Raw genomic sequence first — 27,024 nt, 5'->3', positions numbered from 1 at the left:
ATGAATACTCAAATCCTTCTTTCCAGCTGCGTGAACAACTGAGTGTGTGGGTGTGTTCACGCATTTATTGTTTTTCTTCCTCTGTATACTGCTGTTGATCATATTCACACATTATCAAAATATAGAAACCCTCCCCACCCGAGTCAGACTTCTTAATCTTCTGCTTCTTCTCTGATCCAAGCAGAGAAGTTTAAAAACTTGACGTTACATTATTATAGCTTAGAACTCTTGTAGATGTATATTTCTGTTAATATATAGTAAAACAATTTCATCACTTACACGACAGAAAAGAAAACAAGACCCACATTTGTAAGCAGACAACATGTCCTGACAATACGCTGCTCATTCTTTTTTTTTAGATCAGTCACTGTGAGGGGTAGCAGTTGTCGGTTGAAGTTGTGGCTGTAGAAAAAGTGGACAGTCTTATTGGGGGTTGTTGAAGATGTCTCTGAGATGAGTGGAAAGTGGCGCCTGGTCTGCGAGCGTCACTGTGTGACTGTGCAGTTCGTCCACAGCTCAGTACTTTCCTCCTGAACCCGTCCTGACCATAGACTGTATATATGGTCCTGACACAGGACTATCGTATTCTCGTGAAGAGGTTCAGCACTGACTTTGATTCCTGAGGGAAACAGAGACATTTAAAAGTGTCAGAAACATGAAACTCTGACAAATTGTCCCAGAATCCACATCTGCATTTATCTGTCAAGTGAAAGTACATTTCAGGGAGTTTCAACTTATAATGAGATTTTATAGACTATTATTACTGCCACCATGGAGCTTATATTTTCTTCTCTGTCTGTTTTTTTGTTATTTGATTACTTCATCGGTTTTCATGAAATATGGTGAAAGGATAAAATTCTAGGGTTGATCTGGACAAAGAGCCAGATCCAGGATTTATTTTACCTGTCTTGTTTTTTTGCATTTTCAACATTTCTCAGATAATAATTCATGGAACTTAATGAAAAAAATCAGAACTATTAAGGATGTTTATGAGTTTATGCAATCTTGTGCAGATCAAATTGAAATCTAGCAGATTTAAATGTGGTTTCCAAAGTACCTCAGTGGAGGAATGCACTGTTCTGCCATTTTTGTTTACTTAGGATTTTTTCCCTCAATCCCTCAACAACTTTCTGTTTTATGAACAGTGAGCCCTCAGTGTTTCCAGTGAGTCTAGAGTTACACAAACTTATTTGAGTAATTAGCAAATTTCCCCACTGTGGGAATAATAAAGGAATATCTTTTCTTATCTTATCTTTTCGAGTCCTCATTCAATAACTTCAAACAACCAAGGCATTGCACTCGTACAAACTGTTATTGACAGACAGTCTGTACCTTTGTGCAGCGTGTCTTACTGAAGACGTTCCAGAAACGTAGTGTTTCATCTCCAGCTCCTGTTACGATGGCCTCCCCGTCAGGAGACACAGCCTGAGAAGAGAGGACAGAGAGGACAGAGAGGACAGAGAGGACAGAGAGGACAGAGAGGTGAAAAGGTGTGGACGTGTACATTGGGACATTAATATTCTAGATACTGAGAAAAAGCTTGATGTTACAGGACACAGAACAAGTTCAGGCTCATAATAAAGGCTTTTATTTGAATGCTAAATTTAGTACATTTTTACCAGCTCTTACTTAAGTATGATTTTAAATGCAGGACTTTTACTGATGCATAGCAATTAAATGAAAAGTATGAAAACACTGGACATCATTGAACCTGTTGTCTCACCAGATAGAGCACTCTGTACGAGTGTCCTGTCAGCTTGGCCACCTGTGTTAGTGACGGATACTTCCACACCAGGATCTGGTTCTGCGAGTAGCCATGAGTGCTCACCTGAAAACAAAGAAATAACTATTAAATATAAAATCTGACCATATGGTAAACCATAAAATATTAAGCCTTAATAAATTGTTTTGTCATAATGGTTTGACAACATCTTGGGAATCATGGCCCATTATATCAAATATAACAAAATATCTCTACACTTATTTTCACTTGTTTTTAATGTTTTACATCTTTACAATAACAACATAACCCTGTATAATATTTGTTACCATTTGTATCTGCAGATAATAGGATGGTGTATATTTTATTTCCAATTTCAGCATTACATTTGATAGATTGCTACATTGTGATATACTATATTAGCACAAAGCATCTCCAGGGTGTGTGTTGGTGTGTGTTGGTGTCTGTGTGTGCGCCTCCTCACCAGTTCATTGGCATGTTTGGACCAGGCCAAGTTGCAGACCTGGGAGCCGGTGTCTGTGCTCTGCAGCGCCTGACCCGTCAGTGTGTTCCAGAAGCGCAGGCAGCGGTCGGCGGTGCCCCCCCCCGACGCCAGCAGCCCGTGCTGGTGGGGGGACCAGGCGATGGCCTTCACTGCTGCCAGGTGGTCACTGTACTGCTGCACTGGGAGCAGGCTGGAGCTGTTCCACACCAATAGCTGTCCAGAGACAGACAGAGGCTTTGAGTGCGTTCACCTTCACTCTAAAACAGAGGTCTTCAACAGGGGGTCCTCGACCCCTAGGGGGTCCGTGAAGGTACTACAGGGGGGTCGCTAAATCTTTGGTTGATGAGACAATTTTTTACATTTTTTATAATTTTTTATTTACTTTCAAACCAATTTTTTCCCCACAAATTTAAATGTCTTTAAATTCACATTAACATCCATCCAACATATTGTGAGGCTGATTTGAACCTCTGCCTGACAACCTCCATCCATCCAAGGTTAGATAAGTTGTGTGCTACCCATCAGGATCCGACATCTCTCTAATTGGAAGTATGTGTGCCATCCACAGATAGCTTGAGGATTCCTGTCTCTTCTACATGTATGTTTAAAATAAAAACATGAATCAGTGAATTACTTTAATAGCTCAGTGTTGTATGCAAGATGTATTTTTATAAATGGCAGTGGCATGGTGGCCACCCTGTACCTTGCACATGTTTAAATTAAAAACATGAATATATGAACCCATGTAATATTTGTATAACTTAGCATTGAATGCACAATAACAGGGTAGCTATGTTTATACATGGCACAAGGCCCAGTTTAATATGAAACACAATTTTATACAATATATATAGTAGGGGGTCCCTGCTCCATCTCTCCACCAGTTTGAGGGTCCTTGGCCTGAAAAACGTTAAGGACCCCTGCTCTAACAGATCATAATCTCAGGGTGCCATCTAAGAAAATCATAGGTGAAAGTTGAGCTCTAGCATCTCTAACCTTATTGTCGTTGCCTCCGGATGCGAGGTGCTGGTGGTCCGGAGACCATTTGAGGCCACACACTTCTTGCCGGTGACCTTGAAGCCTCCTCTCAGCAGAAGGGGGGGTCCTGACATCCCTCTGGAGGATCACTCTGTCTCGACTTCCCGACGACAGCTGCTCCCCGTTCCATGCCAGGGCACCTTCGGCACAAAGGGAGGGAGGGTCTTGCATTTCACTGGAGCTATCAAATATCCATCTGGCCATTGCTTGTGCACCAAACAGCACATGCTCACTGGTCCAATATATGCAGCACCGGGTGGAATTTTATATTAGAAAATCACAGTTGAATACCAATATTTTGAAAGCTCTATTAGGAGCAATTTTCATTTTCCTTTTTTCATATTGCTGACTCTATCACAGTGTCTTCAGAAATGTGTAATTGTATTTTACTCAAGCAATGACTGACCTACACGGGCTGAGTGACCCTCCAGACTGGTCAGCTTCCTTCCTCCAGCTGCGTCCCAGATCTGAACGTAACCTTTATGGGTTCCGACAGCGACCAGACTTCCCTGATAGGGAGAGCAAGCAAGTTTTTTTATTCCTCTGTTCCACATTTTTTATCATATTTTTAACACAGTAGATTCAGCCGTGGCAGCTCACCCTCTCATTCCAACACACTGAAGTAACCGAGTCTCCATCCACCGAGAGGTCACATAACCTCGTCACCTGTTAGGACAGTAAAAGGTCACACACACTTAATATTCTTCCACTTAAGCCAAACGCAGGGGAAATGTCACAATAAAAGTCCAAAGCCCTCCTCTGACCTGGCTGGTGCAGGCGCTCCACAGGTAGACGCAGGCCCCCAGGCCGACACTGAGCAGGTTGCCCGCGGACCAGTCCACCAGGTTGAGGTAGAAGTCGTCTTGCAGCTCCGGAGCGTCCAGCACTTTGAAGGGGATCTTGGAGATCTTCCGCGCTGGTTTGCGAGGAGAACGGAGCAGCTTGTGACTGAAGACACGTCGAGAGGAAACAGAGAAAGTTTACTCACCAGGATCCGAGATAAAAAGCTTAAGCATAAGTGAGATAAATGAGGTTTATACTGTACCTCTTGTTACTAAGGGGAGAAAGGGAGTATGGTGAGACTTCATTATCGCTATCGAAAGGCACTCTCTTAGTGTGGACAGCGTACTGCAGAGGAAGAGCACAGAGCAGGATTATTGCAGGAGGCTGCTGACTGCCAAGATGATCACATGTCACAGTTCTTTTTTTTTTTTTTCAATTTACTTCTTCAGCTCTTCAGTAAAAAGCATTAGCAATAAAATACCCATTTTCCTTATGTTGTTAAATTGTGGTTTCAGATTGTATCACAATGTCAAGCACCTGCATACTTCATAACATTTGTATTATTAAATCCTCTTACTGTTTATGGTGCATGATTTAAACAAACACAGTTAAAGGTTTTGCAGCTTTATCTCTCAACCAATTGAAAGCTCTAGATACATTACAGAACCTCCTGTTGCTAGATTTATTTTATAACGTAGCTTAAGCTTTCTGATTTAAACATTAATGTATTCAATTATATATTTTTTAAAGTAAAGTTGAATATATATTGATGTGCCCTTATTATTTAGTCACCATTTTTGATAACAAAAAACATAAAATCTGAGCTGAATCCAAATTACATTGTAGCATTTTTATATCTGCTTACAGACCAAATACAAAAAATGCATTTAATTGTCTGAGAGGGACAAATACACAATTCATATTTTTCACATGAGATCTTTGTCAGCCTAATACAATCCAGTGTTACCGTCATTACTCCTGGATGTAAAACTTCTTCATAGTCAGATTCTGTGGTGTCTGGGAAATGTCTGGAAACAAATGACAAAGGGATTGAATGGACTTTTACCCTGAAGAGGCTGTGAGAGTCTTGCGAGAGGACTGTGTGCCTCCGGTCGTCCGTGTGAGGGTCCGGCACCATCTCAATTCCTGCCCCCAGCAGCTCGTTCCTCAGCAGGGCGGCGTATGCCACAGTGTCTGCAGGGGGGGGGGGGGGGGGGCAGATGGAACACAGAAGGTAGAGGGATGTGATCTACTATCAAAACATTGCAACCGTTGAGGGGAAAACTGCAACTTCACATCAAAGTGTCCACTGAGGGTTTCTGACCTTTGCTTGAGTCTGAGCCGGCGTCCTTTGCTTTGTGGGTCTGACTGGGAGAGCGGCAGTTCTCCTGTGGGAGAGGAGCAGGACACTGGTTACTGAGCTGCACCTCCCATTAACATACCTGACTGAGGAGACAAGCTGAGGAGCTGCTCACGTTAGCATAGTGGAAGTTGATGCTCCAGTTGCTTCCTGCTCGGGTGGGAATGAAGCGGTCCCCAGACTTCACACTGACAGGGCTGCAGGTGGCACTTACACACTGGGAAGGAAGATAACACTATTGAGACAACAACAAACAATTTAGCTATTAGGGGTGGGAATTGGCAAAAATGTGACGATTCAATAGTATTGCGATATTTGTGCCACGATTCAATAGTATTGCGATTCTGCGATATATTGCGATTCATGTCCCCCATATTATTCAAAGGCATTACAAAAAATGAGGAAAATAAGACTGCTCAACTCACTTCAAATGTCACATTTAATTCTGTGAGAAACATTGTCTTCTACACATTAACTGAAGTGCAAAAAACAATAAAGGGTAGTGCAAAAACTTTGTCCTTGAACATTCAGGACACAGGACCTTTGTAATTATTTTCTGAATAGGAGACCTCTCACATGAATGCTGAGCTCCCAGCACATAACTTTAAAATTATTTAAATACAATACAGTAACATCAAGCAGACATAATAGAGTAACATAAACCTGAGATAATGATATAAATAAGAGTAACCTATAGCTTCAATCAAATTGAGAAAAATAAACAAATGTTTACTGCTAGAGTCCAGTCCAGTTGGCTGCAAGGTCGTGACCCAAAATGTTAAATTCATTTGGGAATATTGGAATTTTTGTTCAGAAAAAGGAGTTGGTCAACATGCTCATATGTTAAAGTGCTCCTCTGGGCCATTACTATATCTCCTGCAGTGGAGAACATCCTTTCCACATACACACTAGGTATCTTTTAAACTCTGAAACTCTCCTCGTCATGCTTTGCAAGCCAGGGGCTGTTACATATATAATTGTAAAAAAAAGAAAAGAAAAAGAAAATTGCAATACTTGGTTTTACAGTATCGATATAATCCCGGGCGCAAAATATCGCGATACTGAACAGAATCGATTTTTTCCCCCCACCACTATGAGTTATAAGCATCATGGTTAAGATGTGGCCGAGGGAGATACTTTTCAGCGGTCTTTTTTGTACGGTGGCCCGTACAAAAAAAAAATCACATAAAACGATGACATATAAGGAAACACAATGTCACGTTTCCTTCATGTTAAAAAGACGGACAATGCTTTTGTTCAATCAGCGACGAGCCTTGTCAGAAGCAAGTGCCTCCTTTTTCAGTTCAGAGGTTAATGTGTAACTAAAAGTTTTGGATGAAGTGTCTCTCTCCCTGGAAATTCAAAAAATGCCCTGAAAACACAGTGCTGGGAGGCGGACTAAGGGACTCCTAGAGGAGAGAAAGACATTTCTGTTGCAAATCCATGTGAGTGACAGGAGACTTGGAGGGGAAGGTGAGGATTGGGGGGGGGGGGGGTCTATGAATGGTCGAGGATGTGGTGGTTATGGTTATTTAGTTACATGACGAAAACAAGTGCAGCTTTGCAGATTCCCCCTCACCGGCGGTCGCTTCGATCGGAAGTGTTTAACTGGTTGAGCGGAACATGGATTGAAACATCAGGTGGCATAAATGTAAGTTTCTTTCAATATAAATGTGGTAATAAATGTGATATAAAAACCTGCATTAGTGTGTTTCACCACAGAGGAGTGATACAATTTGGTTAAGAGATCAAACACAGATTTACGTGTGCAGTATCGATGTGTGTTTAGTTGTTTCCTTCGTCGTTGTTGTATTTCTGAGATTTGTTGTCGTATCTCATGATCTGTTGTTGTTGTTGTTGTGTGTGACACCTCGAGGCCACCGTACCACACCTCCGCTCCGGCACCACATGATGACACTGAACCATCTGTTCTACTCGGTCTGCGGCTCCATCCCGCAGCTGACACACACACACACAAACACACACACACACACACACACACACACACACACAGACCCACACACACGCGCATCATGTCAGGCTGTGCGTTGTTCACACACACACACACACACACACACACACACACACACACACACACACACACACACACACACACACACACACACACACACACACACACACACACACACACACACACACACACACACACACACACACACATGGTGTGCTGTGCTGGGGGGGGGGGGTCTGACCTTTGACAGTCGGGCCTCCGCGGGCACGTTCTGGTGGTTGATCTGCCGGAGCAGCCTCCTCTCGTACTCCTGGTCCATGTCCCTCAGGGCGGACGAGCCGAGGAGCCTCCCTCCCTCCGCTGGCCAGTCCCCGCCCCCCCTGGATTAAACCTCCGCTGCCGCTCGGTGAGGAAACCCGCAGAGAATCTCCATCTCTGTGGAGCTCAGGGGGCCGAGGGTCCGAGGAGGAGACGCCGGATGTGGGAGCCCCTGCTGCGGGTGGAGACGCCGAGGACGCACCGCAACACACGACCTGGTGGTGTTACTTTCTTCTCGTTTGTCAAAGAGCAACTTTACTGTTTATTAAAATCATCCAAATATCAACGTGAACCCGTTAAACAGCCTCACGCTGCGGTTCTGACACCTGACACATTGTCCCCGGCATCATGCCCCCCCCCACAAGAGCCCCTTTAACCAGCGCTGCTTCCGTGAGGCCGACGACACCGACCCTCTGTCCGCCACTCACCCGGCGGCTCAGGCGACCCGGGCGGCCTCCATGTCCAGGGTGAGGCGCTGCGGCGGCGGGGCGAGCTGCGGTCGCTCTCCTCCGGGGAACAGCGGCACGTCCGACGCGTCACTGCTGTTGTTTATGTTCGCGACAAAGATGGCGACGGAGTCAGCTGGAGCAGGAGCCGTCTGCTCGGCCCCTCTCCGCTGGCTGCGCTCGCAACAGCGACCCCCGCTGGTCAGACACGCTCACTGCGTTTAAAGCATAGACTGTATATAAAGGTTTAAAGCCGCACTCTGGTTGTTCCCCCGCGTGGCCACAGAGTGTCGCTGCTGCACTGTAGAAAGAAAAGATGGAGCTTCACTGCTCCCAAATGTTTTCATCTGGGAAAATAATATACTCAATATACCTCCAGTACGTTTTTATAATTGATTTTTTAAGGTACCTTTAATTACCTACATGGGTTGACTCCTCAATATAGTTCACATCTCATGTGACCTTGCTCGCACCTTGAGATCCTCGGGCAGGGGTCTCCTAATTGTCCCAAACTCTCGGCTGAAGACTAAGGGGGACAGATGCTTAGGAACACCCTGCCCCAGGAAACACGACAGGCGGAGGCAGTGGCCTCTTTCAAATCTATGCTCAAAACAAATGTTTTATCGTATTGCTTTCCCAGGTTCTTCTTCTTTGTTCGGTTTATTGGCGGTTGGCTCCCAGCGTCAAGGTGCATGACCACCGACTACGAAAATGTAGTGCAACTCAAGTTCAAATACAGTCACAAAGTAAATGTACCTTTTTGCATCCGACTGCATGTTTCAGAATCTAAATTCCAAATACAAGGAAACTACATTTCTTCACACAGAGCCCATATAACGCAGAGCATATCTCCATATTTGATGCCATAACACAGCTGAATGGTCTTTCCATATTGTGAAAGCCCAGCTGTGGGACATACCCAACATAACCTTCTCTGTCTAAATTGTCTCTTATTTGATTTTAACCTTGGGTTCTACTTAAATTATCCCCATGTTCAGTCAACACAGGAATAATTTGAATCAAACCAACAAAGTGCTGGAAAGGGTATTGCCATTGCCCTTAAAAAACATTGCACTCATCCAATACAATGATAATAAGCAGGAGCACATGTAACACACTGAAGACGTACCCACATCAGTTCTGTCAGGTTACTCCATTACTTAATTTACGTTCATGTCTTCTACACTGTCATTATGTGCGATGCCTTTTGTCCTCCTGCACTGAACTTGAACAGCTGAGAGCCGAGGCAGAGCAGCAGTCTCTTGTCCTTGTTGCCATCGGAGACTTTATCTGCATATTTTCCTGCTTTTTCGGCCTTTGCCAATAACATGTCTGGTTTTCCCCGTGGTGTATTGTCTTCGCTCTGAACCTTTAACATTTAGTTTTACTTAGATTTTTCTGAGGTTCATATATATGATGTATTATAGGGCGTACTTTGGACTTTAGAAAGACGTCATGGCAATAATAATAATAGTAATTATGATTTTATCATTACTATTATTATTGGAAACATATTTACATCACTATTATTATTGTTATTATAACTTTGCAGTGCAATTAGAATCACTTCACTACTTATGAAAAATAAGATAAGATTTTAAAGAAGACATTAGCCACAAATAAAGCCTTTTTTTTGTGTGTGGAGGTAATGAGGCCGGTTTCCTAATATCATACCTTTTGTTCACTTAAGATGTATGAAGAGAAAATAGTTCCCTCGACCTTAATGAACCCTAGAAGCCCTGGATTCTCCTGTCAATATCTGTAAATTAACTTTTCAAACCAACCTCTGGCCTACATGGTTATATAGGTGAACCATGTGTGCGGTCATCGATATCTGAGCGCCATGCAGAGACAAAGGATTGATAACACATGCTTGCCTCAGGGCCCCTGTGTGAGCGTGACTTCAAAGTAAATAGAGATCTCACATTTGCCCCCACTGATACTACTTTTTCCGTGCACCTGCTAATAGCACAGCAGAGCAAAAGTTCACTCTCTGAACTCTCTCATGAGAGGGTTTTGTTTTCCAAACCACTGAAACTGTGGAGGAGGAGAAGGGAGCGACAGGAAGAGTGGCCCCCGCTGCTGCTGCTTCCAGGCTTCCAGGCTGCTAATGAGACGGACGGACATGGTAGAGTGGAGACAAGGCATGGCATCTCTGGTGGCACGCTGATCTGCACGTAGGCCTTGTCTGCTGCACTGCCCCTTGGCTCACAGCGAGAGACTCCACCTACAATCACATGTCAGCCGACAAAGTGTAATACACACACTCTGTTTAGATACTGTCGCCGCTTTTCTGTCTGAGCCCGATCCTCTGTTTTTGATACAGATGAAGCTCATATAGACATAACATAACAAATTAATCAAGTGCAATTTGACATCTTGAACATAAAAGGACATCACTTTCCAATTTGACATTTTCTGGATACAAGTGTCAAGCTTTATAAGTTATTTAAAAATAATAATAATAAAAAAATATATATATATATTAATACTATTAATAATAATTATAAAACCCTTTTTTATATAGCAGTTTTAAAAAACAGAGTTTACAAAGTTCACTGAAAGCAAAGCAAGAAAAGTAAATATAATAGAAATAGAAATACGCAGGATGCAATGTGGCAAGGAGGCCAGACAACCACGTTAAGTTGGAGGGTTCAAATAAAATAAATAAATATTGAGCTGTGTCACGTGGAATCTTGAGCACATAAAAACACTAATATAACAATTAAAATAAAGGTGAAAAGAAAAAAATACAATTTCACATGAAAATGGGTTTTAAGAAGTGATTTCAAAGAAGTCACTGACTCTGCGAGCCGTATCTCTAGGTCGTTCCAAGGCCGAGGGCTTGGGTTGACATGACTTGGGTTGTATTAGAAGGACAGGTCATCTCAGCAATATGAGCTATGTCATTAAAAAAAAGAAAAGAAATATAATCTAAATAAAATAGAGCTCAATATAAATACATTTAAAGAAATCAAATACAATTCTATGTGCATTTAGAGTGTGAGGATAAAAGTATAAAACCAAAGTGATGAGTGTATTTCACAGGGTTATATTGCTGACCATCACTGGATAAGAGCAAACGTGAAAATGTCATATAAATGTGGGACCAACCCAGTTAATCACCTCACGATCTGACCTCTGGGTTAAAAACCACTCTATGTGTACATGACTTCATGTACACATATATGTGTTTTTTAACTGTAGCAGCACCTTGATATCCACCATTGCACCAGTCACTGAGAGTGTTATAATGTATGTTAATAGATTAGAAATAGAAAGTGAATCAATTAAGTGTTATACCTCCTCACTGTGTTTACACAATCCATACATACAAATGGAATCATATTATGACAATTGATTAAAATGATATTATATATAATTATTATATTGTTTTATTGTCTAGTCGTGTTATTAAATCAAGCACAGAGGCCAGTTGATTGTTTTACTCTTACACTCAGCTGATAATACCGCTCCACCTTCACTTATCTATGGGACAGAGTGTTTTTATTTTGTTGTATTTGTACTTTTACCTGCATAAGAGCCGTGAGTAGTTTTCCACCACTGTGTATTATTCACTATAGGCCTGTGTACAGCTCTCACTGGGCGCACATTCCGCACATTCGGACACACAGGTGCACAAACACCAGCCTTACTCACAAAGAGCTATCTGACCATGATCTTATTTTGCTTTTAGACAGCCGCAGTTACAACAGCCTCCCTTATCTGCATCCTCCATCGGGCTCCACACAGGAGCAACAGGCCCTATGTGTTCTGAGAAGCCTGATGTTGACATGGAGGGCAGCGTCTGGGGAAGGGGGGGGGGGGTTGAGCTGCTGTCTGCCTCGGTCAGGGTGAAGGGGGGGTGAGGGGGGGGAGGCTGCGGCCTTATCGCTCCCGTGAGACAGTGCAGCTCCGTGGGCACAGAGGAAGCCGGGTCAGAGCTCGGTAGACTGTGACGCTCTCAGATCCTTACTGGAATCCACAAACACAACAAGAATAGGCCTCTGACTAATCTCTTCTCTTTTGTGATGACAAGTAAAAATGACAGTTTCAGCAGGATTTGAAAAAAAAGAAGCTGACTTTGTGACAGTGTAGGTGTCCAACGCAGGATCGGCATATTTTCCAGGCAAACATGTGAAGCTTTATTGTTCATACTATCGGAAAAAACCTTGTTATTGTAATGATAACGATGGTTTTACTGTAAGAAAAAACACCCTTATCTTCAAATTGGGTCAGCAGTGCCACATGTTGTTAACTTAGGCAGGTAAACAGTCCAAAACTATAGTATTTAAACATTAATTCACCTCTGTAGACTCTGTCTTTTCTCATGAATGTTGTAAATATTGATATTTTGATGATGTGCTACATTACACGTGACATCTATTGTCCTTCCTGAGAGAGGGATCTCTCACTTGTGACTCTCCCTCAGGTGTCTGGATTTTATTTTTCAACTCTGATTTGTGAATATGGGCTATACAGCAAAAAAATACAGATACAGAATACAGATAACATTTAATTGACTGATTTATTATGTACTTATACTTTGTCTGGCATTTAAAATCAGTACACAAGCTTCAGAATCTTGTTAGGTTTTTACAGATTTTTTTATTAAGAGCGACACAACGTTAAACTACGAAGGTTGAGGGAGAGATTTGGATCTCAAACTTCAACACGACCTTTGATAGAATGTCAGGAGTTTACGTTTCCTGCTAGCAAGACGTCTCTGTTTCTCTCACGCCTATAGATGTGACGTATTTGATATTTTCACATCGTGTAGGCCTCACATTTCTTTCTCTCGCTCTCTCTGTGTTTCTCCTCCTTTACCGCAGACTGTGCAGTGCACGTTGAGAATCTCCTCCCACGCGCCTGCTCGCTTTGACACAGCAGAGAGCTTCAGAGCTGCATGGCTCTCCCCCCTTTCTCCCCTCTCGCTTCGGTGTCAAACAGGGACAACTATTGATCATGGCGAAATCCAGAGAAGGGCACGTGGACTGAACATGATCCGGTTTACAGTAGACCTTTATCTTGTGTGGAACCAAATTCCACAGAGAAGCTGGTTATCTCTGTTGCTGCAATTGGTACAAGACCAAACCTGATGTTTGGACTTCGGTTGTGTGCCTGTGCATGAACAAACAGTATCTATGATTCCACCTCACCACTGCAGATGTGTTACCCGACTGGAGTTCCCTCAATCTTCAGGTGTCAGATGTTGGCCCACTCTGCCACACAATATTCACTGTGTGTGTGTGTGTGTGTGTGTGTGTGTGTGTTCGAGTAGCATGTCATCTTTAAGATACCAGGGGTGTGTTTGTTTTCCTCTCTCTTTTTTTAGTCTGACAAACAAAGATGACAGTGTGCTCTTGTGTGCCACTGCATCCCCACAGGGGTGCTGCCTTCCAAGTACAAACAATTCCCGAGCAGGTTGCATGCTGGGTAAAGAGCCCACAGGAATCAGCACAAATGTCAGGCTGTTGCCATGTCCTTAATCACATTGTGATTCAATGTGATTTGACGCAGGCAGCTAGTCCTCTACACATGGGCTGATGTTCAAGGACCCACTTGTTTTGAATCACCCAACACCAGCGTATTTTTTTTAAATGAAGACTTTGAGATCGCAAGATTAATGCAAATATCGCTCCAAATTACCATCAAATGTCTGCACTCCAGATATCTGCGTAATATTATTCAGTCTTTCCAACTTGGTATTAACCTGCATGCATAATCCCACTTTACCTCATGGAAAGGTCACAAAAACTCGGTTTCCTCCTTATTTTCTGGGCATTTCACTTGAATTTGCTCTTTCTGTCGGTATATTATATATCTGCTGCCGTACATATTCTGTGTATTCGAAGAAATTTAAGACGGTTTGCATGGAAAAGGCGAAGCCACGCTAGGAGAAGCTCTGCCGTATCTATGATGGCTGCCGCCGAGTTTGATAACTCGATGATTTGTGACATTTTCCGGGAAGGATGCATCCTGTTATTGTCCCGATGCTGCATTCATGGCCCCCACGAAACACAAGGAATACACACACACACATACACAAGAACCACAGAGGTCTTACAGGAACAAACTGCCTCACCGGATCTTTTCCAGATTAATCATTTTCTCAGCTCACTTCCTCAGCCGTCTGTCTCAGCTACTCATGACCTCTATTGAATTATCCTGGAATGCCCCATGTGAGCCTGTATTCCTCCCACCGACTGCCCAGTTGACTTCAGTCTTTACTGTCAACCTGACTAAAAACAAACATCAGCTGGCCAGGGGAAACTCCAGGAAGACATTTGTTTTTACAAAGTGGATATGGAGAGAGAAGGTTTGTTTCTCTGGAAGTGGTTCTCTTCCTCTCTTGCCTTGGCCGCGGGCCCGGGGGCCTCTCAGGGCCTGGCTGGGTAGAGTGGAGTGGAGGTGGCTGAGTGGCTGTCAGCTGGACGACAGCAGCCTGAACTCAGGCGGTTCACAGACGGTGCTGCCGGGGATGGGGGAAGTCCGCCCTCACCCTGCCGACGTCATCCAACACACCACAAGACTTGTGTTAGACTTTCAAAAACAAACTGCCCATTGCTCTGGCACTGTGGACCACCTCCATGGAAAACACTAGTCCCTGTCTGTGCCCGTGTTTACCATAAACAGTTCCCTCATTTCTGCTGAAAGGAAGAGGAGGATGATTCCGGTTTCCTGTTGCCATTCAGGTATCCATAAACTGCAGAGTAAACAGTCCAATGTCACAAACAATATATCCAGTGATACTCCTCCATTTGCATATTTTGTATTGTGTCAGGAAGGAAGGACATCTAGGTGAGACTTTCCCGGCCCTGACCCAGGAGTCCTGCCTATGTTTTCCTACCATGTCATTTTCATAGCTAAGTGATGAGTGTCATTTAACCCGAACCAGATGATGTAATTTACTTCCTGACAAGCACCTCTGTGTGTCAGGACTGGAGCTGAGCGGGGAACTATTTATCTAATTATATAAAGTTTATCAGGGTTTATCAGCCCTATAGAAACCCACACAAAGCTTAGTGAGTTTACACAGAAACACGACGGTGAGATTACATCAGGAAACGTCTCCGGTCCTCCCTCCCTCTGTTTTGTTGCACTTAGTCAGTCCCTGAAATCTGCAGCACTCATCGCTGCCTTCATGCTAATTCTGCTCAGCGTGCCCTCCTGCTGATCACGTATCCAGATGCTTATCGGCGGGTCAAGGTGCTCGCGGCTGTGGGAGAGTGAATGCCCTGAGGGCCCGGCACATAGCAGCACTATCTCTCCCCTTTCCTGTTTACTCTGCTGGCTCTGTGTCCAGCAGCGCTCGACTGGTTTTCAGAGAGAGAAGTCACTGGTGTCACAGCGAGGGAAGTGAGTGAATCAGGTTTTCCTCCCTCTGTCATCTCTCCACCTGGTTTTCCCCTGAAGAGTTGCAAAACTGGAGCTCTGACGTGAACAAAAACCACATCTGTGGGTATATTGTAATCGCGCGATCATGTTTTTGAATGTGGCTCAGAGGAGTCATTTTAAAGAGTGCTGTTCACTGGCACTGGGGAAAAACACCTGGCTGCCCTGAGGTCATGACATTTACAGTAGCTTGGTCGTTTTATGACTCATTTTTAACTTCATATGAAAAAAACTCCTACGATAACAAACTTATCACTTGTTTGTTGATATTCTCCAGTAAAAACTCAAGACCACAGTGTTCTGTAATACATGCCCATTTTAATAATCTGATAGAAAACATTTGTTGAGCACAACATACACCGTTTTACCATACATCGTGAGGAAAACACTGAAAAAATACATTTGAAACAATGTCATATATTTCAGCCATCATTCTTAAAGCTGTACAATGACCCGTCACCGTACACAACAATACTGTAGCAAATACTGTAGATCCTCATTCTTCACGCTCCGCCAGGAGCCAAAAGACCGAGAGCTTCCTCTGCACCTCTCGTGAGGTGTTGTTGCTTCAGACTGTACAAATGTCTCCGGCTGGAATCTCAAACCAAACATTTCAGACTCCTAAAACCCCCCCCCAGAAAAAACGGAACTGTATGACTCCATGTTTTTGGTCTTCATAGCAAAGTTGCTTTGCTTAATACAACGAATCAGAACCACCAGACGAGTTTCAGTCAAACTGTGGATTTGACGCGTGGTAGTGCATATAAATAATAACAAATATACAGTGAATATTATCGATCAATGTCAATATCATCAGGTACACGGAGAAAAGGTAATAAATACACTGTTACAAACAGCTGAAGGGTCAGCACAGCTGGGTGTAACAAGATTGTGCAACTGTGTAACCACTCACACACACACACACTCACTCACACACTCACACACTCACACACACACTCACTCACGCACACACTCACTCACTTGCTCGCCATTATTCTGAAGGCTGCGCCCTTACATTGTGGTACCTTTAAGGTAGTGTTGGACAGATCAGCAACCAGCTGCGGAACTGTCGTCATAGTCAAAGTGCTGGAATAACAACAATAATAATAATAATAATAACTACAAGATACAGTTATCATGTCACTGACAGGTGTCTGTTTAAATGTGCACACAGTCTTACAGTCATTCAAAGGATGTGATTTAGTAAACCTCAACAGCTGTGTGTGTGTGTGTGAGAGCTGATACAATGAGGAGACACACTGGAATATAGCTCAGCACGATACAATATAAGGTTATGGAATTTTAAACGAGATATTTGGGGTTAAATTTCACTGGGTAATTCAATTCTTTTGAAAAATTATTTTCATTTAACAACAGGAAATCAAATCAAATTTGACTTCTGATCTGAGCGTTTAAAGCATGTGATCACACTGAAGTGAATTCATCAAAGTGCTTTGTTTACACTTTCTGTGCAGGATCTTTGCAATTTGGTTTTTCCACTTTTAAAATCTCAAAAATACACTTCTAAAACAATCTGAAATATGAGTATTTTTATTATTTATGTTATGTATTATTGGATAGAAATAGATTGTGTAAATCACTGAGGCTCTCCATCCTCTCTTCCTCTTGCCACAAAGTGCAAATTGTGCTGGGAAGTCAACCGATTTTTTGGAAACACCTTAACTCGACGCTTTTGTGAGAAGCTTATCATATTGCCAGAACATTAGGAAGACTGTGTGAGACAAAGATGTCCTTATTGTAGAAAATTTTGACACATTTTACAGCTACATGATTGTGTTCAATAAATTATAAAAACATGTACAAAAAGCCACGGTTGTAAAAAGGAAAAAAAAAAGGCACACAACTTTTGCTCTTGACAAGTGTTAGAAAAAAAACGAATTGGTAACAAATAACTTGCTGACCAGTAGTTTTGGTTGGACACTTCACCCGGTGGCCTCCAGTCTCCAACACGATGCAAAATAAATCGTAATGAACATAAAAAGTGTCCTGAAGTGCAAGTTTTTGCAAATCTCACTTGTCCCAGTACACGGATTCACATCATCTACGTCGTCTTATTTGTCTGTGAGGATCGAGACTCCGCCTCCGCAGCCCCCCCCCCCACAGTCAGTCCTTTCCTCCAAAGACCAGAGGGACCAGATGCGCTCGTTCAGCTCCCTTCAAGGGCTCAAAATCTAACTGCCACAGGGTTTCCCAGCTTCATTTGCAGGGGTGCCCTACATTTAGTCAGCCCCTTAGCCAGGCAGCTCCTGAAGAGCCACGATTGCAGGATTGCTCCACTGCAATAAAAAGGAATTTAACCAGAAGCAGCAAATCACGCTGCGCTCAAAGAACCCCGTCGGTCCAGCTATGTTTCCGCCGGGGGGGCCCCATCCTCATCGGAGGGATGGCTTTGGAGTGTCAGATCATCACACCCGTCTGTCGTCTCCATCATCCCGCCCTCAACGTCTCCCACCTGCTCGTCCTCGTCCTCCAGCGTCAGTTCAAACTGAAATTTGCTCGTCGCGGGTCCCCCCTCCCCCTCTCCGTCTGGGCTCCCCTCTGTGTAGAAGGGAGGGGAGGGGCTCTGGGGGATCATGCTTTGGTACCAGTTCCTGTTGTCCTCAAGCACGTCCAGGATGTCCTGGGCGTCCGGGTGGACCAGGTCGGCCCACGTCTCCCACAGAGGGTGGACGATGTAGTCGATGAAGCCCACCTGGGTAATAGAAACATGACGTCAGTAAGAAGGAAGAACAACCAGGATGTTAAATTCCTATTGGAAGTGTGTGGATGTGGGTTCTCTACCTGTGTTCTCTCCACTGAGGCGGTGTGTTTGTCACACATCGGGCTGATCTCCATCCCGCGCTCCCTCTCTCTGTCCCCCTGGTGGAAGAACTCGTCCATGATCCTGTCCGTCCACTGCCGGTACAGCTCCAGAGGTTTGGTCGGGTTGCTCAGGTCGGCACAGTGAACCATGTTCCGCAGAACCTACAGAAGAAAAAAAATTTAGATTTAATCATCTTGTATTTCTCTGGTACGTGTGAGGAATAGGGTTGCAAAATTTCGAGAATATTCAAAGTTGGAAACTTTCCATGGGAATTAACGGGAATTAGCGGGAATTAACAGGAATAAACTGGAAATGTTGTGGGTAATTTATACTAACTGTGTTTACCTTGTCATATACAGACATAAATATAAACATTTTGTTTTGTCATAGGCTGATTTGAGTCCTGAGGAAACTTTGGGCACTTGACTATATGCTTCTGCATCGTTGTGTCATTCTTAACATAGGTCTTAGCACAGTATTTGCAAATGTACACAGCCTTTCCTTCTACATTGGATGGGGTGAAATGTCTCCACACATGAGATGCACGTGCATAGTTTTTTTTTTTCAAAATTCCCCAAATTCCCGAGCTTAACTTCCCATGGTAACTTCCCATGGAAAGTTTCCGCCCCTTTGCAACCCTAGTGAGGAAGTTGTGTTTCTGTCATAGACTTAAAGGGTTTCTACATGCGTGTCTCTTACCTGCATCCTGTCGGTGTAGTTGTCCAGCAGCAGGACTCCGGAGCTCGTCACCTTCTTGGTCTCCACCATCGTCTTGAGGTCGGCCAGCAGGCTCATGTGTTTGGACATGTCGGTCGCCAATACCTAGAAGACGGAGAGAATAAACGATTCAGGAAAGGAGCAACACAAGGAGCCAGGAGGACATTGTTTTCTGGCCACGCAGACGTTTCCTCACCATGTCTATGACCATTCTCCTCAGCGTCTGCCTCTGCTTCTTGGTGAGGTTTTGGAAGATGTCACAGTTGTCTTCCTGCAGCAGCTTGAAGCCCACGGCCAAGTGGTGGTTCTCCAGCACTGACTCATCGTTGTACATGAGAGCCAGCTCAGAGTCTGAGGGGAGGAAGGAAGAAATTAAATTGAGCACAAAGTTTTTAAACTGAGGTCCGGTAGCTATGGTTACCAATTCAAAACCCCTAAAAACCCACACCGACACAAGGGAGACACTTCCCACTAAATCAAGCATGTATTTATTATGCCTATTTTTTTGTAGACTAAATACACAGTGTTCTTGACGACTGGCAGTGAGGAAAGACTTACTGGTGTTGATGAGGAACTGGTTGGACACACCAGGGTGGTCCACGTCGTGAATGGCTGCGGCAAAAATGGCTGCGAGGATCTCCAGATCAGTGAAGACGGCCTGCGTTCGAGGAGGAGGAGGAAGAATAAAAAAAAACAAAGGTAAGATTTTCCGGTTAATAATCTGGCTAGACAAGGCTCGGGCAATGTGTCATCCTGAAGTATGCATTTCCAGAGCCGTGCCAGTTTTGGTGACAGTAATGCCAGTCACCTCGATAAATCAAGCCAAGAAATTGTGGGCGGTGGTGCTCCCGTAAAATGTGGCCTCGTGTTTTAACTACTAAGTAAATACAACTATTTTGAAATGTGATTTTGTTGCTGAAGGTAGTGGAAATCATCATGGGCATTTTAACTAAAGGAGAAGAGTGTTGTCTGAGACTTTAAGATAATACATTTAACAGGGTTCATACACATTTTGACCAATGGATTTCCATGACTTTTCAATAACTTTAAACCAAATTCCCATGACCAAACATTTTGTGAAATCTCAGTGTATATATGTGAAAAAGTGACGAATTGTAGTATTTCAACTAACAATGAGAATTCCAAGGCATACAGTTCAGCTTAAATGACACAAACCCAAGTATGCCTGCTTATATTTTGACCGTATTTCTTTAAAAGCATATGAATTATTTAAAACTCAGCGTAAATAAACGACGTGAAAATATAAATATAACAAATTTCCATGACTTTTCCAAAAATTTTGGGATGTTATTGTTTTCCATGACTTTTCCAGGCCTGGAAATACACATTTTACAATTCCATGACTTTTCCAGGTTTTTCATGACCGTAGGAACCCTGATTTAAGTCACTTACATCCAGTGCAGGTGTGGACAGGAGGATGTGCGTGGACTGGGCCACGTCGGCGGCGTGCAGGCTGTTGTGGTACGCCACGTCCGAGTGATAGTGGCTCTCCAGGGTGAGCATGAACGTCACAAAGGTGTCCTTGGGAATATGGAACGTCCTCATCAGGTCTCGCTCCTGCAATGCAATGAGAAAAAAAGCTTGGTTAGGCCTTAGTGGTCACTGCTGCCTCTCACAGCAGATCTTAAAATTCCATTTTTAAAGCCAATTCTTCCAATTTGGAATCATGCATTTACAGAAAACACCCACAAAATGAGAACAATATGTTCTAATTTTTAATCAATTTGAACTGCTTGTGTCCATCCGGCAGATGTTTCTGTGGTAACACTGACATGCTGTACACACTGATGGGAATGATTTCTTCAAAAGCTCTCTCTGTCATAAGAGTAGGAGATGAGGAAGATGAAGAGGTAGGACTCTAACCTGAAAGATGGTGTACATGATGCATGTGAGGGGTCGGTTGTGGGAGTGCTCGGCCACTTTGAAGATATTCAGCCCCCATCTGTTGATGTCTTCCAGGTCCTGTTAGAGAGAATACATAAGACGACTGTAAGTGTCTGAAACAGATGATTTCTAAGCGTTTTTTTTTAAATTTTTTGCTGTGTAATCAGTTATCTACCTTGGACAGCAGCTCCTCCTGGTCCGTCTTGACCCCGAAGCGATTGCAGCTGCTCCCCGAGATGCTGGGCGTGTGGCTGACCTTCCTCACCCCGCTGATGTGAGTCATCATCCCGCCCTGCTGCTGCTGCTGCTGCTGCTGCTGCTGCTGACCCTGCCTCCGCTTCCTCTCCCTGGACTTTGGTACTGGACATGGAAGCTCCAACTCATTCTGCTTGTCTGGAGAAAATGAAAAAGGGGAAAAACTGATTGAGACAAGGGTTCTCCTTCGTTGGATAAGCATCCTTGCTTGTGTTGAGTAAACAAAGTGAACACAGGGGGGGATAGTTGACCTCTCCCACCCACGTTACAACACATTGAAGCTCAACTGACAGTTATGTAGAAAAAAAAAACTTTAATCACATACAAAAATGTTTCCATACAGTTATGATAAATGTCATTACAACATACAGTGCTGATGGGAGGTTGTGCAAGCTGCTCCAGTGGCCCGCACATTCTGAGAAACTAAACCATGTTGTAATAACAATCCAGAGAATTGAGGAAAACGGGTTCATATTAAGATGAACTGTTTAGAGGAGGCGCTTGTTTATACGCAGGAGTTTTTCTTTCTTGTCTTTTGCAGCATGTGATTCAAGTCTGTCTGCTGGCTGAGTGTGATTCTCACATGTTGCACACGGCTGACAGTGTGTGTGTGAGTGATCTGTTTGTGTGTGCACCACATACGCCGCAGAGAGACAAAGAATATCTCAGCTGCTTCTCCAAAGAGCACAGGAACAAAAATATCTCCGTGCACCTGACAGGTTGTGAGCTGCAATGCAGATGACAACCAAAACCGCCGGGCTTCAAAGATGAGCTCTGTGTTCTGTCACGCAGAAATCATTTCCACTGCACCTATGCTATTGTTAGGGGAAAGGGCCGGTTGGATGTGAAGGTGGAGGAGCTGCACTGAGCTGACTACGAGTCACGAACTGCAGCTGGGCTTGTTTACGAGACGAGGAAACACTTCTGTCCTCCTGATGAATAATGCAGTGTCTATCTGGACCTGATGTCACCACACACACAGTTCCCCCTCTCCCCCTGCTCACTGCCTCGATCTCTCCAGAGGGAAGTCTTCCCTGAATCCCCCCCCTACCCCTCCTCCTCCTCATCTCTCTGCAGCAGTCAGAGCCACCAGGGGACTCTCTCCCCTCCTCCCCAAGACCAGATCCGACTGGTTTGCGAGCAGTGTTGCAGACTTACGAGAACTTCCTCCGCTGCTTTGGGTGACCTCGCGACCTCGGTGAACATTCAGGGGCGTATATTTGTTTCCCGGACGCCCGGATCGTTGGAGTCACATTTTGAGGAAAACAAAACCATCAGTGTAAATTGGCGTGTGTGTGAGTGTGCTCACCTAGGAAGGTGTTGGAGATGTACTCGGACACTTGGTTGCCAGAGCGACTCATCTCAGACAGGTGACTTAGCTCCCGGTTCAGCATCCTTTTGAACTGCAGGCAGAGAGAGAGGGAGAGAGAAAGTTCATGAGGTTACATTTTCTATAAAGGGAATTACATATTCATTCAATCATTTACGGCCTATTCCAAAAAAGGAGAGACAGCATTTCCTGTCATTTGCCCCATGAGAACATGGCCTCTGTATCTCTATGCGCCATATAAGGTCTGTGTTTACGTCTGCTTGGCCCTGGTTTGAGTTAGCCACTGAGACATGTGACCGCAGAGCATTTTTATAACAAACAAATACAAAATACAGTATATCATAACATAAACAAAATGCTATTGTTTATGCACGTTTTTTCCAGGGAAAGAAAATGTGCCATTTTTTTTTGTCAGTGTACGCAACCACTGAGCAAGAGCATGTTGACAGAATCAGTCTCATCCAATCAAACACATACTTATAATCAATGCACAATAACAATCAGCCAGGGTCATCTTGGACTGATATCACCAGATGTAGTGAGAGAACATACAACATGTGGTCACACACACACACACACACACACACACACACACACACACACACACACACACACACACACACACACACACACACACACACACACACACACACACACACACACACACACACACACACACACACACACACACACACACACACACACACACACACACACACACACACACACAGTTCCCTCTCTATAGGAGACACACCTTAATGTATCCCCAGGACACAGAGAACAGGTAGTTGGCCTCAGGCATGGTGGTGATGAGCTGTGCTGAGCCCCTGGCGCTCCCCAGCAGAAGCCCTGTACGCTCCTCTCTGAGTGGACCCCCAAGGCTGAGCTCAGCTCTCCCGCCTGAAGCTCACGGCTCCCCCCCCCCCGAATCACCGTCGACTACGGTGAATAAGCCCCTGCTGATCTCTCCGGAGAGGGGCTGTGGCGGACCCCTACATCCTTTGCCAAATGCATGTCCTCATAGTCCTCTCTCCTCATCCACTGTTTTCCAGGATTGCAAGAGCGCTGGAATCCCCCCCCCGGATCCAATCAATTTCTCTTTCGATTCTCTCGCCCTTGGTCCGTCTCTTAGTACACCTCCTCTGTGCACCGTCCAAATGTCATCCAGTGACGCGCAGCAGGGGGGGGGGGAATCCAGTCTTACCAAGCCCGGTTTGAGCAAGGATGGAAACACAGGCTGCAAGACCGAGGGAAGGAAAGGAGGGACGGAGAGAAGCAGACAGGAGGAGGAGGAGGAGGAGGAGGAGGGTGTTGTGTCCTCGATGGAAGGCAGGCTGGTGGAGTCTCTCCCTCTCTCTCTCTCTTTTTGCCTCCCACCCCTGCAGAACACTGAGCCACTGCAGAAAACAGGGAGAATCCCCCCCCCACATCTGCCTCTCATTCCCTATCTATTTCTCTTATTCTCCCCAACTCCTGTGCTCTCTGCAAAAGCACTCCCACTACCCCCCCACCCCACCTCTGCCTCCCTCCCTCCCTCCCTTGATTTGCTCCATCCTGCTCAGTAATGCAGAACAGATCGAACGCACACTGCGCAACATGAGGCTTCACAGCACCGGACTCTTTATCACAAGGGAGAGGAAACGCTTGGTTCATTTGACTGATTTTGGTTTTGCGTCGTTTTGAAATTTGCATCGTTGTAGTGGAAGCTTCTCTTCAGCCCCTGCATAACTGTGTAGTTATCAGTGTACATGCAAATGATCCAGTATCCATTATCCCAACAGAGGCGATGGGAGACACGCACACGAGGGAGCTGCAGCCCAGCGGCGGCCCACCAATTGCACGGCAACGTCAACGCCGTGGCAACAGCGTCACGTGGTCCCCCTCCGTTGTTCTCACAGTGGTCCCTACTCTAAGCACATTGCATCACATCGAATGCATACACACACATGCATGCACAAGCACACACACGCTCAACACACAATCTGCAGCAGAGATGCCCGAAGCAGACACGCTGCACAAGGAAAAACACAACCTAAAAAAAAAAGAAAACATCACAAACTCTTTACAATGAATACAATGAGATAATTGTGGAGTCAATGTTTTAAATATCTCATTTGGGTTCTGCCGGTTCTCTGATGTGTTCAAACATTGTAAGAAAATAAATCAACCGTGAGTCCGCCTAAAGCCGGGGCTTTCACTCTTTCTCACAATGGGCTCTTTTCTCCTCACACTGGACCAGACTGTCTCTGCCTCTCAGCAGCTGTCTAATAGATGTCAAGCAGGCGGCGAAAAATCGACTTGACTGTGAAACTTGAACGCCACTTTCAAAGCGTTTGGCTGCACCCAAAACCCCAGACTGCCAGAGGCGGCCCATAAAAGAAAATCAAAGAGAGCTCGTAATGACAAAAAATTCGAGCTCGGACTCAGGCGGCTTTTATTCTCACTCAAAGGGCGACTTGTAACCGATGCCTTAAGGGCGGCGGAGAAGTGTGGATTTGTGTGACCTCTAGGAAATGAATTAGGCGCACGGCCACATGTCAGCAGCCCCGGTGTCAGGCAGTTCAGGGCAGACGGCCCGGTGACACAAGTAGATGACTGTGCTCGGGAGAATAGATTACTCAAGGCATGGCGTTAACTCATACATCCTTTGACGTGAGCACAGAGAGGACACGGAGGGAAGTTACGTAAACTTCACCTTAAAAAAGTTATTGCGCTAGTTTGCAGATGATGAGGTGCTGTTACCTCATAAAGTTGGAATTTTCCACATAGGTGCATTCAGGAGGAATAGTCACGCAATAAATAAAAATTTTTAATAATTTAAGCGTCTAGGGAAAAAAACTATTAACACTTTAACTCACAATAACACAATAAGTGTTTGAAATGTCACCAAATCCTAAAATAACAAACCGAAGTGGTTCAACATTTAAAGTAACATTCAATAACAAATCTTGCTTTCTGAAGAGATTAATCAACTTAAATAAAACCAATGACCATATTCTTTAATAAATCACATTCTCCATGTGATAAACCACACTCTCACAGCACAATATAAGCAGCTCCATAACTAACTCACCTTTTTCCAACCGGTATGCATCCCAAAGTTTATCTTCTCCTTTTCAGAACAACATAGTCCCATTGTTACTTAGAAAAGAAGAATCTCAAACACGACACGAAAGAAAAACTTGTAAAAGTCCCACTAGCAATGACTCTGTTCAGCGCCTGCTTCCTCTCTCTGTTCTCTTTACTGAAGTGGCATCAGGCAGGAAACAAGTAGCGATAAAGCCAAGTTGACTGACTGGCCTACAAGAGTCAAACAAGAGACCGGTGGCTCCTCCCCCAGCAAACACAGCCCCGGGGAGTTTCGTTCCCACCTACTTCCCTTCTACACGAGAGTAATTCACTGAGGTCATTTACTGGTAAACGCTCGGCTTCTTAACGTGGCCTCAGGCACCAAACAACATGCATACCTGAGCTCATCACAGAAAAGTCCCAGATAACAAGTCGAGCAGACTGACACGCTGACGTGTTGAGGGAAAACACACGGAACAAGTATGTATTCGTTTGGGAGAAGTTTTTAAAAAGTGGGCTCGGTTCATGAAGCACATTCTGACCTTGAGTGAAATCGCAGGAAAGACAAAATACGATTGCAAAGGGAACAGCTTGACATCTTGTTGCAATATTGTGGCTTTGCAATCTGACAAAAAAGCCCAGCGTGAGCCAATGACGCCTCTGTCACATGTGCAGCTGCTGACAGTGTCAACACACAGCGGACTGTGCCCAGTGAGTTTTCACACTGTAGTAATACTAGAAAGACCCATTTCCTAGAAGGTGTTCACGACAAAGTAGGTGGCGACAGGGTTAGAGTAAGAGCAAGTTTACCTCCCTCATTTTGTCTTATTTTCCGTGATAACAGCAGATTACAGAGTTATAACTTTTTAATTACAATTAGGCATCGTTTTCACTTTAATATGCACAATACTCATATACTTCTTATTGCCACACACCCTCCTCCAACCACTGATCATTTGAACATTTGTACATTTGCACTACTGTTACTTTTTTTGCTACTGTATTACCCCGCCTATAGTGTATTCATATTTATATATATTTATATTTTTATCCTGCTCAGTGTATTCATCGTCCTTATATCTTACAATTCCTGTTAATACTGCAATATTCCATATATATTTCATATATATTTCTACTGTACAGATCTTATTTATTTACATTTTCCCTTTAATATGCACACTACTCTGCACTTTTACTGCCTTTTTTTGCACTTCTGGTTAGACGCTAACTGCATTTCGTTGTATATGTACTTGTAATGTGCAATGACAATAAAGTTGAATCTAATCTAATCTAATAATATAATAACTTTTTAATTACAATTAGGCATCGTAATCACTGCTGCAGCTCGTCCGATCTGCTCACCGCCCGTTCACTCGAAAGGAATCAG

At 44.1% G+C, this 27,024-nt stretch overlaps 2 protein-coding genes across 5 annotated transcripts in view; both read right to left on the bottom strand.

The window, feature by feature from the left end:
* Nucleotides 1-16: 16 nt before the first annotated feature.
* On the bottom strand, nt 17-8,304 carry fzr1b (fizzy/cell division cycle 20 related 1b). 2 transcript variants are annotated; one of them, XM_061083987.1, is made up of 13 exons: nt 7,620-8,304; nt 5,522-5,641; nt 5,371-5,434; nt 5,113-5,240; nt 4,309-4,391; nt 4,028-4,211; nt 3,864-3,929; nt 3,670-3,772; nt 3,222-3,403; nt 2,205-2,438; nt 1,724-1,828; nt 1,333-1,425; nt 17-619 (listed from the first exon to the last, which is right to left on the bottom strand). In XM_061083987.1, the coding sequence occupies exons 1-13, from the start codon at nt 7,695-7,697 to the stop codon at nt 578-580; spliced, it is 1,482 nt and encodes a 493-aa protein (XP_060939970.1). In that variant the 5' UTR covers nt 7,698-8,304; the 3' UTR covers nt 17-577. The 2 variants fall into 2 exon arrangements, with proteins under 2 accessions (XP_060939970.1, XP_060939971.1); XM_061083988.1 differs by having other exon boundaries at nt 5,522-5,623.
* Nucleotides 8,305-15,835: 7,531 nt separating this feature from the next.
* Nucleotides 15,836-27,024, bottom strand: part of LOC133018694 (cAMP-specific 3',5'-cyclic phosphodiesterase 4B-like) — a 43,101-nt gene continuing 31,912 nt past the window's right edge. For 2 of the 3 annotated variants that reach the window (XM_061085115.1, XM_061085116.1), the window contains 9 exons: nt 22,548-22,641; nt 21,159-21,376; nt 20,963-21,061; nt 20,492-20,656; nt 19,637-19,736; nt 19,275-19,429; nt 19,061-19,183; nt 18,340-18,522; nt 15,836-18,250 (listed from right to left, as the gene is read on the bottom strand). In XM_061085115.1, the coding sequence (XP_060941098.1) occupies nt 17,903-18,250; nt 18,340-18,522; nt 19,061-19,183; nt 19,275-19,429; nt 19,637-19,736; nt 20,492-20,656; nt 20,963-21,061; nt 21,159-21,376; nt 22,548-22,641 (1,485 nt within the window). In that variant the 3' untranslated portion in view covers nt 15,836-17,902. Of the gene's footprint in view, nt 18,251-18,339; nt 18,523-19,060; nt 19,184-19,274; nt 19,430-19,636; nt 19,737-20,491; nt 20,657-20,962; nt 21,062-21,158; nt 21,377-22,547; nt 22,642-23,322; nt 23,463-27,024 lie in introns of those variants that run through there. The other variant, XM_061085117.1, reaches the window with a different exon arrangement.

This window comes from Limanda limanda, chromosome 13 (genome assembly GCF_963576545.1).
Source record: "Limanda limanda chromosome 13, fLimLim1.1, whole genome shotgun sequence".
NCBI lineage: Eukaryota > Metazoa > Chordata > Actinopteri > Pleuronectiformes > Pleuronectidae > Limanda > Limanda limanda.
This window is presented reverse-complemented; position numbering and strand designations above follow the sequence as displayed.